This window comes from Odontomachus brunneus, unplaced genomic scaffold, assembly GCF_010583005.1.
Source record: "Odontomachus brunneus isolate Ranch 3 - 2012 unplaced genomic scaffold, Obru_v1 Obru_scaffold_080, whole genome shotgun sequence".
Classification (NCBI taxonomy): Eukaryota; Metazoa; Arthropoda; class Insecta; order Hymenoptera; family Formicidae; genus Odontomachus; species Odontomachus brunneus.
In genome coordinates this window covers 1,481,805-1,503,553 of record NW_022639530.1, presented here as the reverse complement: position 1 = coordinate 1,503,553, position 21,749 = coordinate 1,481,805, and the positions used below count along the sequence as shown (strand labels likewise).

At 39.9% G+C, this 21,749-nt stretch overlaps 1 protein-coding gene across 2 annotated transcripts in view; it reads right to left on the bottom strand.

Annotated features, from left to right (window-relative positions):
• The window catches only part of LOC116847562 (protein O-mannosyl-transferase TMTC1-like), a 240,500-nt gene that overhangs the window by 68,724 nt on the left and 150,027 nt on the right, over window positions 1-21,749 (bottom strand). For both annotated transcript variants that reach the window (XM_032822660.1, XM_032822659.1), the window contains exon 6: window positions 19,624-19,727. In XM_032822660.1, coding sequence (XP_032678551.1) covers window positions 19,624-19,727 — 104 coding nt within the window. The remainder of the gene's footprint in view (window positions 1-19,623; window positions 19,728-21,749) is intronic.

The window sequence follows — 21,749 nt, the reverse complement described above, 5'->3', positions numbered from 1 at the left end:
GAGAGAGAGAGAGAGAGAGAGAGAGAGAGAGAGAGAGAGAGAGAGAGAGAGAGAGAGAGAGAGAAGGAGAGAAGATGGAAAGACGGAAGAGGGCGATGGCGGCGGAGGAAGGTGAGAGAATTAGTAGGTGGGTCTCTACGCAGATAATTTGTGGCATGCAATCCCGGCCCAGCCATCCAGCCGGATAGGTAAGGCGTAGACTATACCCGTTTCGTAGTAATTTACTCGACTTCCCTCCAACCGACGAACGAGTAGAGTCGGAAGCGACGGAGTTGATTGATCGAAGGCGAAGCATCACCTCGCGCCCGCTCGTGCTCGGCAGGATGCGTCAGTCTTGGTTACCAGTATACGGAAACCGATGACGATCCAGTTCTGCGTGCGGACGCGTCAGAATGGATTCAGGAAACGCATACGCGAGGCTGCTGCGCGATTTAGCCGCACCCCCGCCGAGGCAGTGCTGCCTCTTCGGCGAATGGATACGATACTCCTCGTCTGTGTTCCGCCGTCTATCGTGCGTCGCCAGCGCTGTTGTAATGAATGGAAGACGTACACGTCGACATGGACGATGACGTACGGAGGTTTCGGGTGAAACATTCACGGGTTCAACGTGCGACCATGTATATCAGATACGTCGTTGAGGGATGTCAACGACATCTCCCGCGTGGTTCCCGCTTGCCATTCAGTCGTTCGCTCGCGTATAACGCTACGTCATAACGATGTACACGGACGTCGGCCCCTCTAAGGATTTCAAGTTTACAGCCCCATCTGTTCCCCATCTCATGAAAGAAAGAGCAGCATCCGCCGCTGCATCAGCTCCTGGCTTTGATAATATCCCTCCAAATGAGATAGGCTATAAAGGTTTAGCGTAGCCACCTCCGTCGCTGCTCGGGGAAGTGAAACGGGGGCGAATCAAGCGCGTTGAGCAAGCACGTAAGGAAGCTCCTGCAAGGAGATATATGGTAGATGTGTCTCTCAGTGATTTTGATGAGTAACTTACGTTATAGAGCAGCTCAAAATAAGAGACTCATGTCGTTATTTTATATATGCCTTCTTTTACGTTTAAAAGCTGAAACAACTCCTCAAAGGAAATTCAGTAAAACTCATAGAATCGGTGACGAACACTTCCATACGTTTCCTTGATAGATCTTAATAGATGTTAATGTCAACGTTATTGTATAAACGACAGGTTCGTTGCCGTCTCGTAACATTGGTGATTTCTTTTTCGAGTATATACTCTTTTAAAGTGAGTCAGTAAAAATATTTCTGATTGTATCAGTAAAAGAAATAAGAAAGACTGGGTCTAGATGGCCCCAGGAAAATGTTTCTCATATGATATTTTTAGCATTTATTTTGAGAGAAACAATAGATATATACAAAATCACAAAATAATAATTTTAGAACAAATAGATACAATAGGTACTTTTTCCAGAATTTCATCAAAAACGGAATAATAGCTGTTAAAAAAATTTTTTTTAATTAATTTAGTAATAGCAGAGTAAATTTTCGAACTTCTTGAAATTTTGTATTAATATTCTTGTATTAATATCATCATAAATGAATAAAATTAAGTAACGAGTTACTAGCTAGAATGAAATTTCTTGCAAGTGTATGATATATTATTTTGGATAATAAAAGTAATTTTCATTCAATAAAAGCAATTTTCAGTGAAAATCGAGCATATGAACGGAGGAGGTGAATGACCCATAATTAAGGGTCTATAAAAGTATTGTGGAGGCCTTTCGCGGAGATACCAAAACTATTGATTAGGATACATATTTTATACGTGACTTTCTTTTATCCTGCACTATACTAGGCAATTGAACTTGGTACTAAGATGGCCACATTGCTTTATGTTTGTATTTTGATTATTACAAAATACAATATACGGTTAACAGGATTAATACATAGAAAAAAGCTGCTTCTATTATGTTTGTATAGTCAGTCACAACAATTCGTTGTCTGAGAAGTTGTAACTTCGAAATTCTTAAATGTGGGACAACTAGTTCAAGTCTCTCCTATTCCACCTTTCCGCGAGTATTCACTGATTTTTAGAGGAAACATTGCCACTTTACTGCTTTGTCTTATGTCTTACTGATTTTGACCAGGGGAAATAATATTTCTCACTACAAAATTTGTAGCACATAAATTCGCTATACGCAGTGTCAAATCCAATTTTCTATATTTATGGCAATAAAATTAACAATTTCTTTACGTGTAATAATATTGTCTGTGTTTGCAAGTGGCAGTAGTAATAAAAACGATCGTTTAATTAACCGATTATTTCAGCGAGATTTTTGATTGTAGTGCTATACTTTTAACTGAACTGTACTTTAGAGAGTAAATTCATATCAAACGATTTATTAGTCTCGACGTGGATAAATATTTAAATTTTAAACTCGTGAAAACCTCTTGATATTTTGACGAAAGATGCGGTCTAGATATGTAAAATATTTATATCAATGTCCCTCTATCTCGCGCGCGCGCGCGATACTCGTTAAAGTATCGATTCCACTCGAGATTTTAATTTTGTTCCACTCGATCTCGGGATAAATGAACGACGTAATGTCGGCAATTAAAACACGGCTGGGTTGGGATTTTTCGAAATTCATAAATACTAAGGGCGGCTTAATAATGTCCAGCTAACTATTTACGGTACGTAAGATTAATGTCCTATGTGTATATAATGAATACGGTATATTTCTACTACTTCATTTACCGCGTTATACGCATGTGTACACAGAGATCCGTGTATATTCCCGAAACAATAATATGCAGCGTGTAAATCCCAGTTGCATTTTGTATTACATAGCGTTTCCGAGTGAAATATCGGTGACATTGGCGGTAAATCGGAAGAGCTAATGCAGCGCCGGAGCTGCATCGTTATTACGAGCAAGAAATACTGTTAGATTTATTCTATTTTCCATTCCAGTGATGATTCATTGCACTGAGACATCGTTAAGAACATAATGTTGACGTGGATGTTAGGCCGCGAATCATCGAGGAATGATTTTTCCAACGCGACAATACACGTGGAACATTATCCACATTGAGAAAATAATGTTTGATATTTGTAATTAAAATTATATAGAGAAATAATTACTGTAATTCATGATCAAAAAATCACTTTTTATTAAATTTATTACTATAATGTGATTTATTATCACTATAATAATTTATTACTATAGTGATAATAACCTTATATGCATGTTCTTCTTTTTTAGTTTAGCTGATTATGTTGACAAAATGCTAACCTTAAACAAAAACCACTCGTTAACCTGTCGCACTATGGAGCATAGGATTTGAATAATGTAGAATGTTATAAAATTAATTTGACTAAAGATATCTATTGATTGAATAATGTAGGGTAATTGATTGAATAATGTAAAGGTATTTATTGATTTGAATAATGTAGGTGTTATAAAATATCATATAATTTGACTAAAGTTATTTAAATTTGAATAAACTTCAAAGTCTCTAGAGAAAAATAAATGTCTATGATACTTAAATTAAAAATTTCTATTTTTCGTAATTATATGGTTAATTTATTTGATTGATCAGAATAAAAATTCGAATAATGGAAAAATAAATGATTAATGTTCCGAATTGCTATTCTATATTCACAAATTAGAGAATTAATAATAAACTTTGTTATAAAGATATTGGTTAGCTTTAACCGTGAGCTTTAAGATGAGATTTTATTCTAGAGATAAAAATGACAGACTTAAAGACCCTAATCCTTTAAATCTTTAAGTTAATTCTCTCTCTCTTTGCAAGAGAGATCGCATATATTGGAAAGCTTCTGCGAGAACCTCTCTGTTATAAATTGCAAAATCTAACATGAAGAATAAGATAAAACCATGTACTGTCCTCCAGCGAGATATGAGATATTTTTATCCAATTAAAAATACCGAATACACGCTATCAGTGCGCGACTAGCGCATCGTCTATTGAATAAATGATAACTAAAGTAACGATAAAAGTAACGATTGAATTCATTACCGTTATTGTAAAAGTATAAAGGCGTTACCATTACCGTTACAAATAGAAAAAAGTAACGATCGTTATCGAAAATTGTAACGGTAACGGCGTTACAAGTAACGCGCTACTTCCCAACTCTGAAAATAACCATAATTTCAGATTATAACCATAATTAGATTAATCATTTTTTTCCCTCAGTACACTCATAATCAGACATGCGTAAAACGTATGCGCAAGGCGCGATCCATATGAAAGCGCCGTTTGAGTAAGAAAGCCAACGATGCGGCTTACCTGAAGTGCTCCGGAGGCCATAGGGAATTTACGTCGTGCCGTATCAGTTAGTCTAAGACATTCCGCGGCTTCGGGGCTCGGTGTAAATGCGTGCAGTTAACCGCACTCTACATCTTTAAGGCACTTTGGATCTACCTCGGAGGCGTCGTCGTACGGTGGAGCGGCGAAATTTCGCGGCCCTACTGACTTAATGCCCTCTAAAGTGGTTAATGGATAATTTAACGTCATTGCGCGCAACCTTCCGCACACAGCCACACGCGTTCGCACAGCATGGATGGGCGCGTGTCGAGATAGCGACACGATGAATGACTTATATATCTCTCATGTATCACGTTGATAGTTCCGAGATTGACGATGTAAGCGACGTCAAATGAGGTCTCATTCCGTCGTCGGTACACGTAAAGTTCATCATTAATCCGGGAATAACTAGGTGAGGTATGAACCACAAGCGATACATTTTGTTTAATAATGTTGGCGACACTGTTAGATATGACTCCCAGTCTTCAGTAGCTTCCAGTTGAGTTTCTGTTTATCTTGCTGTTCAAAAAGTTGTTACTCTCTTTTCAGCTCGTCCGCGAGTCGCAATAGCAGCAGCTAAGTATATCTTATACTGACATATTTGTAATTTTAACATTCATGCGAATAAATGTTCAAATGTTCTATTTGAATCATTTTAATCATTTGAATCATTTTATTGTGATCATTTAGCGATTTTAATTTTTGTAATAATCACTAATCAATTTTTTTTTTGTTTAATTGAACATTCAGTTTTGTCACTTTTCTTTCAAAAGAAGAGAAGAAAATTCAAAAAATTGAAAGTTTGTAAGTTGTAAGAATTATTTAAATAGCTGACTTATTGAAGCATCAGAAGGCGACTAGACATTCCAAATTAATTATGTTCAGAATTTAATGTAATTACTGCGGATTTTTTAATATTTCGACTTGTCGATTCAGTATCAAGTCGATTTAATAACAGGATAATTTAAATCTAAAACAGGATAATGTAAATCCTCATTCTGCCGTATGAAAATAATATATATTTATGCAACGCGTTTAAATAGAGTGATTAATTCAAGTGACTGTTTTTCACACAATGGTTCTTAATAACCGGATTTTCAATCTAAAACTATATACATGCTTCTTTTTCTCTCACAGCCTGACTATGTAACCAGTGACGTGAATAACGGCGAACGTATTGACAGCTATTGAGGACTGACAAAGCGAAGTCAAGTAGTCGCCCCTCGCGTAATAAACCGTAACACCTCGCGAAAAAGCGCAATAGCGCAGTAATTTTAATATCAAGAATGCCTTCATCGAGCTTTGTATTTGATGTCCTTTATAGTCTTTGTCGCTTTAAGCTCGCATCATCTCCCTGCTCGCCGCGTGTATCGAAAGTAGAGAAAATAAAACAAAGCCCAGGGCGAAGTAATCTTGAAAGCGCGACGAAAGACCCGCCACTGGAAGCCATTATTGCACTCGCTTGCGCGATGCATCGATCTAGACCGAGGTAGACCGGGAGCTACCGGCGAACATTCTCACATCTCGAAATATCCACTTGTCTCTCTCGAGCATCGGCTAATTGGATACTTGCAGCCGACACCCACGGCGATGTCTTCTCTTTTTATGACAACGTCCGGGTCTTCCTCTGTCTGGTCTTGTATCGTCTCCGCTTGTCGCCGGATGACGCGTATATCCGTTTGGTCTCGTTGCTTTTCGAGGTGCAAATACTCGCGACGCGATCTCCCCAGAGGATTAAAGAATCGTCTACAATACGCTTGCAGTTACGTTTCAAAGTCGTAACCACTAGTCTACGAATTGATCATCTATCCACTGGACAATCCATAAGTTCGTGCGAATTTTTGTTTAATTGGCATTCGCATGTTGGTATTAGGAGAATAGTTCCATACAGTTAACTATCTATGTATAGCTGACATTTCAAAACATATTTTGTGGTGTAAGTGATAGTATTTAAAGAAAAACAGTTGTCTTTGTTGTATCATGAAAATGGAAGGCAGTAATAAGTCTTTCCGGTTCATTGTGCTTTTTTGTTTCCACAAAAATTCTTAAAGTTTGGCTCGGATGTTTTGTCTTATCATATTCCCCCGACATTACTTCCTCCGATTATATAGACCTGCATAATTTTGATGCTTGATATTTGACAGTTTTCTACGTAATTTTGTACGCTATATCTGAATCCAACCTCAGAATTTGCCCATTGCGTCAAGTTTCTGACATAAATGAGCTTAAATATGTAAAAAGTTACCATTTGGGCGAATTTCATACATTTATTTTAGAAACACCAAATTTTTTTAAATATTTTTGTTAATATTATCGCATAGTACTAGTCTTCTTTTTTTAATTTTTAGTCTTTAAAATCTTAAAGCCTTTAAAATTCATTTTGAATCGTCCTCATACGATATTTTGTTCGCGAGATATTAAAATTGCAAGTAGATACATGTTCAAGGTACATGCATCATATATACTACAGTATCCAATATCCAACAATTCTAACTCTAATAACTCTAAACTAAAAAAATCCAAAATCCTAAACCACAAATCCCAAAACACAAAAACCCAATAAACTCAAAATATAAAAAACCAAAAAAAACTCAAACTTTAAAAATTCAAAATTCATAAACCCGAAATCCATAAACCCAAAATCCATGAACCCAAAACCCCTCTAAACCAATGAATGCGAAACTCAAATTTAAATCAGAATAATGCGTTAGCCAATTGTACTACTTTTGATATACTTTGCACACGTATACATTTGTAATTTTAATATCTTTAAAGTAGTATATCTCGGGAACAAAATATCATATGGGGACAATTAAAACTAGATTTTAAAAAGAAAAACTAGAACACTATGTGATGACATTATCAGAAATATTAAAAAAAATTTGAGATCTCTAAAATAAATGCATAAAGTTGGCTACAATCGTCATTTACGACACTTTTAATCTCATTTATTCGGATTCAGATTTATTCGATTCAAATTACTTCGTTTAATCAAACATCTTAAGATTTAATCAATATCTTAAGATCCTCTATTATGCAAGCCTGTATTATCATTTGTTCCGCTCATTACAGAACTCCCTTGACGGCATAAACTTCCTTAGATGATGTAAAAAATCACTTGGAATGTTTTTCGTCGGAAAAGCGCAAGAGTTTCATAAGAGAGGAATTATTATGAAATTACGTGAAAGATGGTAAAAGAGATTGTCGAACAGAATGGTGCATATATTACTAATTAAAGTTGTTTTTAACAGAATCGTTTTTTAAAGAATAAAATGCATTTTAATCTAGTTTAAAAATTCATACGAATTCATTAATCACACACAATCCAATATTTCCTTCGCGTAAATTTTGTGAATTCGGCAATGAAAGTTTTTACGAGTTTACGCGAAATAAATGATCGATTCGTGCTACAATTTTAAAATGTAATTGCGACCGTATTGTAAACGATCCTTAAGCAACGAGGAATTCCGAGACAAGACACGCTGAGCCGTCAAACTTCAACGGTACATCCGTTCACACGTCGCGAATTTCGCCAGGAGCGATGAAAACGTAAAAAACAGAAAAGAGAAATGAAAAACATCGCGAGACATGTCCGCTTTAGTATCACACAGAGATATAAATCGAAACGGCGCAAGGGATAAAATCTCCGTCACGGGGGAGGGAATGGATTTTGCGGTGCGACGGCTGATAACGCGTCGGTAACTAATTCTTTGATGTAGACGTGGAAGAATCTCGGAAAAAGTCACAAAAGCTGTTTGATATCATCTTCGTCGCTTTGTTCCCGGCCGTGAAGTATAAAATTTACTACCGCAGGGGATTCGTCAGAGAACAGTAACCGGAACACCCTCCGGATATAACTAATTACGCGCACTCAGCGGTGTCGTCGCAGTAGCTTTGTCAGGGGCGCTTTATCTCCACGCCGGAATTTTCACTGTCCAGAAACTTGCCCGTTCCTGTTGGCTTTGCGGGGGAGATAGGCTAACTGCGCTGCGATCGTTTAGTAATTCGTTTTCATTACGCGATTACGCAATCAGCCGACGTCGCGTCACGTTCAAATCGCGAGAGACTACGCGAAGCGATTTCAAGTGTCGCAAAAAACATTCCAATACAAAAAAATTTGATTGATCAGAACACACTTCTGTGGATGCGGGGTGTTAAGCTACAAGAATGAGGGGAAATATCCGCCGCTTGGTTGCTTAAATTAGTATGTACATCAGTATATAACGCATACGATACACGTGCACTGAAAATATTATTTTATATTTGGAACTAAAATGTTGGATAAATACCGATAAGTACCGATTTGGTTGGTATTATCATGCTTTTATAGTTAAATTTTTTTGTTACAATTACTAAATATTTGTTTAATCCCATTTTAACCGAATTTTGGTTTGGTATATTTTCATTTCAACAACAAAATCCTTTTTTTGAAGTATAAAATTAAATCTATTTTTACGTTATGAACAGTCGCGCAGCGTGATTTTAATCGAGGCATTGCTGCGTTTCGAAATTATGTATTCTGTTAACAAACATAATTTCTGCAGTAGAGTGCCATTTTCTTCTACAATATGCCTTACTGTCACGCGAAAGGCTACAAAAGTAGAAAAATCGCAAAACGAAAAACTAAGATGCAATTAGAATGGAGATAATCTCATGTCATCGCCATCTTGGTTGATCATATCTGTTTTTCCTGAAGCTTCAATCTCAAGTGGAACCTCAAGCTCCATCGAGATATTCCTACGTCCATGATTTAGACGGAATTCTGGTAGCTTCAATCGAAATGTTTCGTTTATATTTCACCAAAAATTGGTTTAACTTAACTAATGTTTTTTTCCGTGCCGATCCCACAAGTCATAAATTACCCACCAGAAAGGTTGTATCGGCATAATACACGACACGCTTTCTCCTCTTAATCCAAAAGAGAAGATAATACGTTTCATTTCCCATGAAGTATTTTTTTTTCATTCATTTACTCAAGATGCATTTATTCACCGGCCGGCTATTTAACAACCCGACTGTAAGCGTTCCGTAAACGATGTTAATTATCTGCAGCGGGTATATCATCATGCAATCTTTACGGTGAACTCGCGACACGAGTTTACGGAGGGGCCCGGGAGGGGACGGAATTCCGGGAAGGCGCGCAGGTGCTTGAATAGGGCATAAATTACAAGCGGGAGTATACGAAGTCGCCGCGGGAAAGTACTTACGGGGAGAAAGAAGCGCGTATGCCCGTAGTTGACTAGCGGTATTAACCGAGACGAGCGCTGGTAGGCGAATATTCGAGCACAAAAATACGACCCTGAACCGTAAATCTGTCTCGTTTTTGAGTTAATGTGAGAAGCGATTTTGCATACACTATCTGCAACTCTGCTTAAGACTAGTACGAGCTTTATCCTCCTCAGTTCTGCTGCATCCACTCGGCTGGACCTTCTTTTATAATCTGACTCCCTTTATATGAAGCGTGTAAAACCATAACATATGTCTAGCATACTGGACTATTGATTAATGCGTGGGGAATTGATTTGTCTCAGCATCTTTGAAGTTTGACAGTTGGCTGCATCGCAAAATATAAAAAGTTAAAAATTCCGAAACACATTTTTATATTCTTGAAGTTCTTGAAGTTAGAAAGTTTTTTCTAACTTCAAGAGATTCTTGAAGTTAGAAAAAACCTAATACTTTCATAAAAGAGGGCGGCCAAGTTTCGCCTAATTTTGAAGCCTCTGAATTATCAGAGGTTATAAAGGACTCAGATCAAAGTTATATATTTTTTTAATAGAATATCGACTTGACGTGAACTTTAATCGTATGAAAAGAATTATCGAGAGTCCCAAAATCAAGTGAAACGCTATAGGCGCTTGATTGCATTCTTGTGAAATAGTTTGTCTTAGGACTGAGGAGGTTATACTTCGGTGAAAACCATCAATACAGAACGGTAAAAGAGTCAGTTTAGAAAGATAATAAGTTACATATTTTTGGAATCTACCCAAACAACATAATGTCTAAAATCTGAACATAAGTCATCTTAAATATAATCTTTAAAGCGCCTTAAAGACATTTGTACGTAAATCATCTAAAAGACATCTTAAAGATGATCTCTAAGATGTCTTATGTCCCGATTTTAGACATTATGTTGTCTGAATACTCGACGTGAGCTTTAACTGTATGAAAAGAAATTGTTATTATCAAAGGTCCCAAAATCAGGTGAAACGTTATAGGCGCTTGGTTGCACTCTTTTGAAATAATTTTCCTTAGAAGGTTATACCTCGGCGCTTTTTCGTTACTGAGCATTATAGCCACGCGACAACCGGCCAATTAATGTCTCCGTTGCATACACGTTAACGTGTACGTTTTCATTAATGGTTGCACCGGTTGAGGAAGCAAAATATATTTAACGAAATACATTTTGATAGCCTCCGCTAATAAAGGGCTAGGTCACCTTCATCGATGTGGAGAGAAGGCAGACGCGAGAGAATCGAGCTTGGCACCATTTACCGCGGAAACTTCCGATCGTGAGAATTAATAGCCCGGCAATGAGGTATCCGCGCGAAAATTGATCCGCGGATTTAGTGTTCCCTGTGAATCATCCGGATGGAGAACAATGAGTGTAAGTTCCGTTGTCCTTCGCCACTGTTCGTGATCAATGGCGTTTCTCGTGAATTTTGTTGTGTCGTCCTCACGGAGATCGGAGTACTGGATAAGACACTGTACAGCGTAATGTAACAAAAACAACGTTTTGTCGCTAATCAGACGTTTGTCCAATCGCGACGATATATTTTCCAGTGCACAGGTGTAGATCAGGTGATTGCAAGCGCTGTAAAGTAATTTTTTTTTATTAACACTGCTCCTCTCTCAAAGACCGTGCACTTGCAATATGTACGGCAAAATACTTTGTGTGAGCAAATTGAGATACGCGATATTAAAATACAGAGTAATACTTCAAAGATGATTGAACAGGACTTTCAGGAAAATGGCCGTGAGAGCGCGGATACAAATTTTCTCGTAACAATATTCTCGGTCAAAGGATTACGTCATAAAGACATGCTATTATACATACAGCGATGAGAATAGAGGGTGTGTGAGAGAAAGAGAGGGGGGAGAGCGTGAGAGAGAGGGGGAGAGGAAGAGGCATTATATTACACTCTATTGCTATCACATGCATGAAGTTCTATCGCTCGTGCATGATTGTGAGCGCACCATAAATGACTAGTGCTGCATACGTTTGCATTTTCGCGTAACGTGGCTCATAAATATGAAAGTGAGTTTCGACATCCTCCTTGGAGAAAATCGCCTCAACGTCAATATGCGACAACATAACGTTTCGACTGGCTCTCGCCGTATTGTAGAGCGCGAATCGAGTGATTCTCGCCCGATTGAAAATCTACACGCGTAGAGTTCGAGCGCGCGACATTCGTCGTTGCCTCTATTGTTAAAGGTTTCCCGAATTTCAACAATTTACCGTTATTCAGATATTGAATAAAGTAAATGTCGGGGAAAAAATTTTTTTTACTCCCGTGTGCACGCAGAACCCACTCCGCGGTTCAATAGAACTGCGCATGATTATTCTAACGCTTCTCTATCACCCATATTGATAAAATTCAAAGTGCACTCTGTCATGCTGTGGGCAACATCTCGTCGCCATACGTATCGAGAGCCTCCTCGCCTATAATTCAAATATTCCGTTACGGGACGAAAGATTTTTCTAAATGTTTGTTTCGCGCATATTAATCGTGAATGTCGTGAGCGCGTTTTAGCCGGGTCATCGATTTTTCTTTCGTATGCACGCGCGCAAATATACGTTACGATATTATGAGAAAGAGAGAGAGGGACGAAACAAATATAAAAATCAAACAGGGCGAGGAGTGGAGCAACCTTTTTACGAGGGAAACTTGCGTTAACCATTTATAGCGCATTCCTTCCGCTTACCGAAATATTCCGCACAGAGTAAGCTGTTTTATAAACTTATAAATCTCCCTCTCGAGAGTATTCCCCAAGCCTACGAACGTAAAGAAGAGAAGTTTCAAGTTACCATACTGCATAAATTCCAATGAACTCTCCTGCGGCGATTTAAAGAACACAATAAAGTCTTGCAATAACCTCTGCCAACTGATTTCGCCGTCATTTAACATAACGACGTTATGTACCTCGATTTCACGTGCATTCAATAGACATCGTAATCGCCGATTGTCACTCGATTTACGATACGCCAGCGTATCCGTAATACATGACAGAATAAACGCATATATATCCGCGCTCTAAAGAATTATTACGGTGAACACGATTACCGCGCGGCTATTATATCCGCGAAATTATGTCTATAACTAATGTCAATCGTATCACATGTGGTTGAAAGTAAGTACGTTACGTAAGCTTACCAAAGCTAGCACTAAGAGAAAAATATTTCTTATTTGTAACTATAATTATATAGAGAAATAATTATCATAAATTATAGTCAAGACAACCATTTTTTAGTCAATTGTATTATAATTTTAGTGAATAATTTTAACTAATAGTCTTTAGTAATAATCTTATATGTATATATATATGTACTATTTTATATTATGAGATAGTATAGTATATATATATAATATAGTTTCGACCATTGGATGTGGCCCTCTTCACGCAATTGTTGATTATATACATAGCCAATAAGGAATGTTCACAACGGTTCGCAATCGCCGTTAATAATGGTTGTGGAAGTAAAAACCTAGTCACATCATTGTTCGTTCACTAACCATATAACAATAAAATTGTATAAATTGAAAATGTCTAAAAAGTCTAAAAAGTTAAAAGGCAAGAAATGTCGCAAAAATTAAAAAATAAATAAAACATTCTTACCAAAGATGTGAAACATAGGAAAGCTTCAGCAACCCAACAGTCAACAGACTAAACACATGGAAAACTGTTAACTTCAGAAACAAACATTCCGTTATAAAGGTATGCAAAACACTCATATTCCGAACAGAAATAGATAAGGTACCAAATTATAGATGTTTGTCACGGATCATGTTAAGTAGCGGAAAGTAAACATTACTTAGCGCTTCCATATCCGATTGTGAATTCAAGCCGTTATTTTGATTCTTGATATGGATTATTTCCGCGACAAGTCATTTATGATAATTTTGAAGACATTCAATTTCTACTAGGGGCATTCTGATTGGAGCAATCAGATATCGTCACTCTAACTAAAAAATTACTCTTTGCAGCGACCACAATTGTTTCGTATTTTGCTATTGAATCTGGTTGGCACAACTAGATTTATATGCACGTTGTTTTTTTTCCATATAACAACTGTCTCTATTATTGATACACATTGCGAACACAAAGTCATTGCAAGCAAGTCGCATAGAAGTCGTTGATTCCATCGTCAAAAATGCAGAAAGTTCACAAAAAAAAATGTTTGCTATTTGTAATTATATACTACTGTGTCCAAAAAGTAAGGTGACATTGCATTTATTTCGAAAATTCTTTATTTATTCTTGCAAATCAATTTCGTCCCCTTCAAAGTAATCCCCCCCTGATATAATACACTTATTCCAACGGATTTTCCAATCTTCGAAACAGTTGTAATAATCGATTTCAGGAATGGCCTTTAGCTCCTTCTTCGCAGCGGCTAACTGTGTGACGATAATGCACCGTCACACACTGCGCTGATTATTCGTGATTTTTTAGCCAAAAACTCGACTAATATCGTTCCACAACCACCGTATTCACCTGATTTGGCTCCATGCGACTTCTGGCTCCGGGGACACCGTTTCGAGTCGATAGAAGAGATTCAAGCCGCTGCGAAGAAGGAGCTAAAGGCCATTCCTGAAATCGATTATTACAACTGTTTCGAAGATTGGAAAATCCGTTGGAATAAGTGTATTATATCAGGGGGGGATTACTTTGAAGGGGACGAAATTGATTTGCAAGAATAAATAAAGAATTTTCGAAATAAATGCAATGTCACCTTACTTTTTGGACACAGTAGTATAATCATAGAGAAATGATCACTATAAATTATGGTCAAGAAAACTATTCTTTTATTAAATTCTATTAATGATACTTCATATACATGTTGCCACTACCATTTTACTACAAAAAATATGGTTGGAGAAAAAAATAACTATAACTTTAGTTAGATCAATAATTTCTTTCCTCAATGTTGGATTTGACACAGTGTGTAACAAATTTGTATTATAGATTTTTCAATGAAATCTTATACCTAGTAGTTAAGATCAGTGAGATATAACATGGAGCAGTGAAGTGAGAGTATTTCCCCTGAAAATTACCGGTGAAACATTCCTTTTATTAATTCACAATCGAATGCATCTTTACTAATTCACCAAAGAGAGTGACAAACGTAGTTTCTCGTGGATAAACAGTACAGTATATGGAAGTCCTCCGAAGAAGATTGCTCAGCGGGAGAGAAAGAGGAGGAGAAAGTTTGTCCTCGTAACGCGTCGTGTCGTCCTTCGGAGGCGCTCAACGCGTTAATATTTTACAGCGAGGCTGGCGTGGACCACGGTGGAAATGACATGCGTATGGCGGCCATAATATCATTGCACATGGGGCAATAGACCGAGACACGATGGGGCGGATCCGACGTGGAATTAATCACCGCAAAGACCGTACACGGTATATACTACGCACCGAGTCTGTCGTAACTGACGAGGACCTTTAACGATTCCACTTACTGCGTATTCCGCAAAACCCGACCCGATACCCTTCTCCTATCGCCACCGTACTCTTTCGCTACTCTCGTCGACGAGTGCACCTGGGTCAACTCACACCAGGGATGTCACCGCGCCATCGTCGTAACGCGTTTCCCCGTCGGCGAGCTCTATATTTTCTCGTTCATTGGTATTACGATGTCCGATGCGTCGCCCGGGTGCTTCACGGCGTGCCTGCGGAACTCAGGCTCGTTCGGCTTTAGCCGTTCCGGCGCGCGGCGCATTTGGGCGCGCGTGTGTAAAATTGGATAACGCTCGTACACGGACGATAAACGGGTTACCGGTTGCGGCGCGCTGTAAAATTGCGAATCTTCGTCGTGCCAGGGAGATTGAGGCGGCGGTGCATCAGGGTGCCGTGCGCGCGCGCGATACAGGCCGAGTTGTAATTGCGCGTTGTCGGCAGAATGTAGAGCGAGCTCGCGTTAATAGCGGCCGAGCACAGGCATGATTTATATCGGCGGCCTATTTAAGCGGCGATTAGCGCTTCGCTGCGGAGTTACGCGCGCCGGTGTCGTTCGCTTTAACAAGCTTAAACTTAAATTACCGTATTAATCGCGCAACATCGCGGACCTGGCCGGGTGCCGCTGGTAACAACCATCTGAGCGACCGTTCGAACGTGCGGCACACTGTTACGTCCATGACGGCGTCAAGATCACGAACGTAACGTTAATAGTAGGGAATGAAAACAGTTCAGGATTGGACAGTGGACTTCATTTTTGGGCCTCTGCTATAATAGGGTGTCGCCCTCAAGAACTAGACAAGAGCTTGACTGTTAGACTGACGGACGCGAACGGACTGCTCATACAGCACAAATGTCCACATTACATCCCAGAAACGTTCCAGGAATGTATATTTCTGGAATGTCTCTAAGGTGTATTTTGGACATTTGTTTGAGACTAGGTTTGAGACTAACGATCGAATTATCGGGAAGTAAACAAAGCTTTAAAGTTACGGAATTTTAAGGTTGAGGTTATATGATGAAAATGTTAGAGGGAATGTGATGCGTTGCGATACGTAACAGCGCGCGATCATCGCAAATGTGTCACCGGGGTCATCTCTCGTCATCTGTATCAGCGAAATCTTCCATCCGCGTTTCCCCTTCCCACTACATGTGCGCGCACCCGCGTTCAAGGGAGACAATCGATCCGACATCTTGCCGGCAAATTTGCTCGAGTTGCAATGTCAAACCGTGGACACGTGCCACCGCGTGTGCGCCGCATACACGCGTCGGAGAGCAAGGAAATTTCTCGAGGATGAACGGCTGGGATAACAGAGGGAAGAGATCCCGACAGGATCCCAAGGGATACGGCGAAGCGTTCACGAGTGTACCGGAAAGGTCGGGCCCTTTGTAGGCTCGCGCGCGATCGTAAATTCCGCGAAACGACGGTACGTCTAGCCAAATTATACATCTCGTAAAGTATTCTCGCCCGGTAGCCAACCCGAAAGTATTTCGTGTAATATCCTCCCTTCTTCCTGTTCGCCCCGTTCCACTGTCCGTTTTCTCCCTTGTCCGTTCGCACACCGCTCGTTCTGCAGGGAGCAGGTAAGGGTAAAGGACCGCGATTGTAGCGACGAAATGAAAGCAAATAAATATGACGGCAGTTTGCTGAAGAAAAAAGGACCGCGCTCCGATATGCTTGTATATATGCAGGGTGTCTGGCGCAACGGGCATGTCCTTTTGTGCGCAGATGGAATTCGTCAAACTGAACGAAAAAAGTTCTCTACACCACTTTACAAACAACCACGTGAATTTTCGAGATATTAACACGTTCGCTACCACGATTAATTTAAAGGACTTTTCCCATAACTCACGTTGTATAATTTTTTTCTATGTCGTTCTGTAAAACAGATTTAGTTTGGTAACATGGACAAGGAAATAAAAAATTTTTGTTCGTCACACATACGTGACGCTGGCCTATTAAGAAATTTTCTGGCCTATAATAAGAGCATAAAAATTAATCAGGGCGGCCTCTGCAGTATATAAAGATGACGTGGCATGAAAGGAATATTTTTGAATAAAATAGTAAATAAATTAAAAGACTATTTTAATCTATTGGTTATTTTAAAAACGATAGTTATTCGAATAATCGGCAGTGTAATATATAAGAATATAACGGCAGATGTTGTCACTACAACTCATCTACCATATCTCGCGTAATCATTCACAAATCTTCTTTAATTAATATCTCGATAATTATTGCAAATATCGCAAAATGGTATAGGATTTTTATGTTCATCTTAATCTGTACTATGCCTCCACGAAAGCTCCGAAGTTCTGGGACACCCTGTATATCTGTGTAGAACCTAAGTGGACTTGTCTTCATATTGTCTTAATAAAAGTAGGGAAAAATGCCTTTTTTAACCCTCGTGTTAAATTACTATCATTTGTATCACACATATGACGTTAATAGCAAACATGTTAACGATAGAAAATTAATAAGTGAGTGCGTGTAATGCAGTGGGATGAGCTCTTTAGTCTCGTCTAGAATAGAGGGTCTTATCTAAGATGTCTGAATCAGTTGGCGATCTCTTCCATCCAGCATGATGTACCGCCCACCATTACCAAGAGATTGCGAATTGATTCAGGCATCATTAGATGAAACTCCATCTTGGACAAGCCTGAAGAGCTCGTTCCATCGCATTCATATTTATTGAGCCAATTTTCAATAATCAATATCTCAAAATTTCACATGGCTGTGTACAAAATAATAGAGAACATTTTTGTTCAGTTTGACAGGTTCCACCTGTACATACACACACATACACACACACACACGAGAGAGAATCTTTGCGCATTGTGCCGAACGCCCTGTATGTCATGAAAGCGGCAGGGGTATACATGAGCAAAAACAATATTTTAGTATGCTAAAATTATCGAACATTCTCTTCATTCAAAAGCGGTAACCACAGCTTTTGTTCACGTCGCTGCTATTTCCGCGTCGGTGGTAGGAAACGAAAGTGCAACGTGTGAAGGAAAGGGAAAGAGGGAGGAAGAGAACGTCGTGTTTAATTAGCGTTCTTTCATTAGTTGCAGAGGAAAAGGGAAACTTACGGTCGAGTTACACCGCCACGTATGAGAGAAGTCCATAGAAACGCGGCTTTTATAACGACTGGTTACCACTAATTAATTCTATATAGTGAAGAGAGATTGATTGCTGCATTGTTGCTCGCAACAGCTTCGAGAAACGCGTCTCTGTAATTAAGGCAACTGCTCGCAAACGTAGGAAGCGCGTCCCGCGCTCTTGTACACGTATAAAAGTATAAATCACCGACGAGAATAACGCGCGCGTGTATGTGTGTGTGTGTGCATGTGTGTGCTCCGTAATCCCATCGTGAACGAGATCTACACGACGACGCGTCGAGAGAGAATCACATCGCGCGGCCATTTCCATTTTCTATCTACGTGAAACGTCAGGACACGTCCGTTCCTTGCGAGACGTAATAGATACGCTGGCCGGCCATCCTTGGACAGCGGAATCGGATTTACCGGACATGTTCAGCGGCTCGCAAAATCGGATCGTATATTAGAAAATTTTTCGTGGACGCGTTCGCCGAATCGCAATTCGTGTTTTGATACCTATATCGCGATAGGACAGGCTTACACAGGATGGCGAAGAAGAAAATGAGTTGAAAAGCCGCGAGTGGATTAAAGCCACTGGTGAGCATCGTTTGTCGCGGTGTGTATATCTCCCGTCTTCGGCGAAATCAACGGGGAGATTTTTCGAGTTTGTACCGAAAAGTTGCACCGAGCATCAGTTCATCTGAGATTCTTTTGACGGCGGGACTCAGCGGGCGAGTCGGCGCGAATCTGTTGCGAGCGAGTCAGCAATTGGAGTAGAAAAGTTGGACGAACGAGACTCTCCCGGTTTAACCCGAGAACGAATCGAAAATCTTTCTCCGACCGGGAGTCGACTGGCGCTTCCGAACTTCGAGATGTAGCACAACTAGGACCGGCTATGCAGAAAGACATTTTAACTTGAGTATTTGTGGCAAATAAAAGAGAAATTCTCTTCTCCCCCTCCCTCTATGAGCAGATGCTCCGATATCTCGCTTGCTGCTTCTCCCATGGGACGGTCTCTCATTACGGGGAATATAGCTGTATTACGTGTACGGAGAATATTAGATTAATATTGCATCTACAAATATGCGCAACGTGTATATATGCTGAACACGTACTTTTTCTCTCCGCGCTCATTACGTCGCAGAGAATCGATTAAGTATTCGCGCCCGTTCTTCATTATCTCCGGTTATTTTTACACCTTTATATCAGCTCTCCCTCTGGGCGAGAATAATCGAGCGAATTCCCGATTGGAGCTGAGAAAACATTCTTCTCGCGGAGGCGCGAGAACAAACAATCGTAATAGCATTGCCGCTTAAATGTTTTCAACTGTTGGCAACACCGGGCGAGAGGTGAATCCCGCCTGAATCAGATCAAAGGATAAAGTCGTCTTGTTTCCATTGTCATCCAACACTTTGATCTCACGTATACAGGATACGTTACTCCTCAACGAGGGACAATGGTATAAAGTTTCCAGTCGTTCTCAATCGCCGCGAGTTTTGAAACATTGTAATAGGATTCCTCGTCGCGACTCGCGTAACATAAAGGATTTATATAGATACTCACCTGACGTGGAAACAGGGATGAAAAGCAGCCGGATTATCCTGCGCGGAGAAGTTCGGCAAAGTACCATGAAGCAGAGCGAGCCGCACCACAAGAAGTATGCCAAACTGCAAACATTAAACGGTCGATGAATTTTCACATTGTTACGGAGAAATATTTCACTTTTTGAGTTTTCGAGCAGCGGAAACATTGAAGCGCTCCGTAACAACGTTACGTGCTGACTCGAAAGCTCTCGTTATTCTTACGTCAACGTTTCTTTTAATATTCGCAATGTTACTAAGAGACTTACGTTATCACACTCTCTTCAAGTTTAAATCTTTCTGATTGAATCAGCAGAAAAAGTATCTAATTACTACGTGCGATAATCAGTGAGTATTCAACCAAATGTACTTAATATTTGTAGCACACAAATTCGTTACACGCTGTACAGTCCCAGAAAATTGTATTTGATGTAATCGGTTGCAAATCGGTTTGCACACTTTTTATCGAATGAAGCCTCAACGCTTCGACGCTATCAGAATTGAAAGCCACTGCTGACATTTATGCGCACAATAGTCAGTTATAAATATGTAAAAATTATTATAAAATAATTATAAAATTATTATAAAATTATTATAAAAATGATAAAATGTATAAATATCTCTCTCAAAATGATGTTTTCTCAATTTAATTTATTAACTGAATTTCTCAATTAAAAAAAATGTTCTTTTGTCGACCGTAATTTATAATAATTGTTTCTCTATGTGATTGTAATTACATATGACAAACATTTATTTCCAATGTACTTACACAACTCAGCGGTTACAAGTATAGCATTTCAAGGAATAATATACTGATTCTGCTTGAGAGAGAGAAAGAGAAAGAGCGAGAGAGAACAGATATAAAATACTTATTACGCATATATCTATATGTGCATACGTATACGGATAGTATAAAAACTGAAGTATCTCTTATTTGAAATGCGCTCGCATTGCATTTGTCTAAATCCACAACTCTTACGTTTTGTATTGGCAGTACTGTAGCGATTGGCTTTCGCCTCCCGCATACTGTTGCCGCGTTCTTTGACAATTTTACAAGATAAAAGGAGAGCGAAATAAAACAGCAATTGCGGGGAAGCAAATCCGTGCTGCGATTTCAAGCAGCTCCTTGAAACGCGGCTCATTGATTCGCTGTACCGAGCGCACGGTAGAGAGACATAAGAATTTCACGCAGGTGCACCGAGACCGTTAGAATTTCCGGAGAAGTGGTGGAATAAATCGAAGCGAAGCCAATGACGCAAGAAGCGAAGCGAAACGGCACAGACAGAATTTCGCTCATGTGTCCGCCGTGTCACGCGTCCCGCCGATACGATTTGCTATACCTCCGGACTCGTCGCCGTCTGTACGCGCGACCTACATCAGGTACAACATGATGAAGCTAATAATATAGGACTGGATGACGCTACTAATCGGCGACAAATGGTAAGGTGCGCGCCGGTCACGTTTTCCCGAGTGGTTTAATTAAGACGCGGTTCGCGGCGCTGAATAGCAAAGAACGAAACCGCCGCCCCGGTACTCGCCATCGTCCGTGATCTCTCGGCCGCGTCGACGCGACGTCGTCACGTTCCCGTAGAGGATGACACGGGACCGTCCTCACATTTCCGTCACGTTCTCCGCTAACCCAATAGACGTCCGTACCATCCCTCCGATAGACCACTCTCAACCCCTTATTCCGGAGTTATCCGCCGTCTCGCTGGCCCTCTCACTGTCTCTCCGCCTTTGTACCTATACGTCGTTGGGACCTCGCTCCCTCGCATTCTTGTCGACGGACGGACACGGCAGTGAGTGCCTCTGGAAGCGGACAATATCTGCCAATTCGAGGTATTCATATCCTACCGGATCGAAGTCGACGGACAAGGGTAGCGTCCATCCTAAGCAGTGTCTCGTACGGACACGCCGGCGTATACATCCGGTCGTTGTAGTCGTCGAAACGCCGGCAATGTACACCTCGACGTCCGACACCAATGCCGACCTTGTTCCTCGACGATAAACAGAGAAGGCGAAAACTAGAGCGAGAGAGGGAGAAAGAGAGAAAGAGAGAGAGAGAGAGAGAGAGAGAGAGAGAGAGAGAGAGAGAGAGAGAGAGAGAGA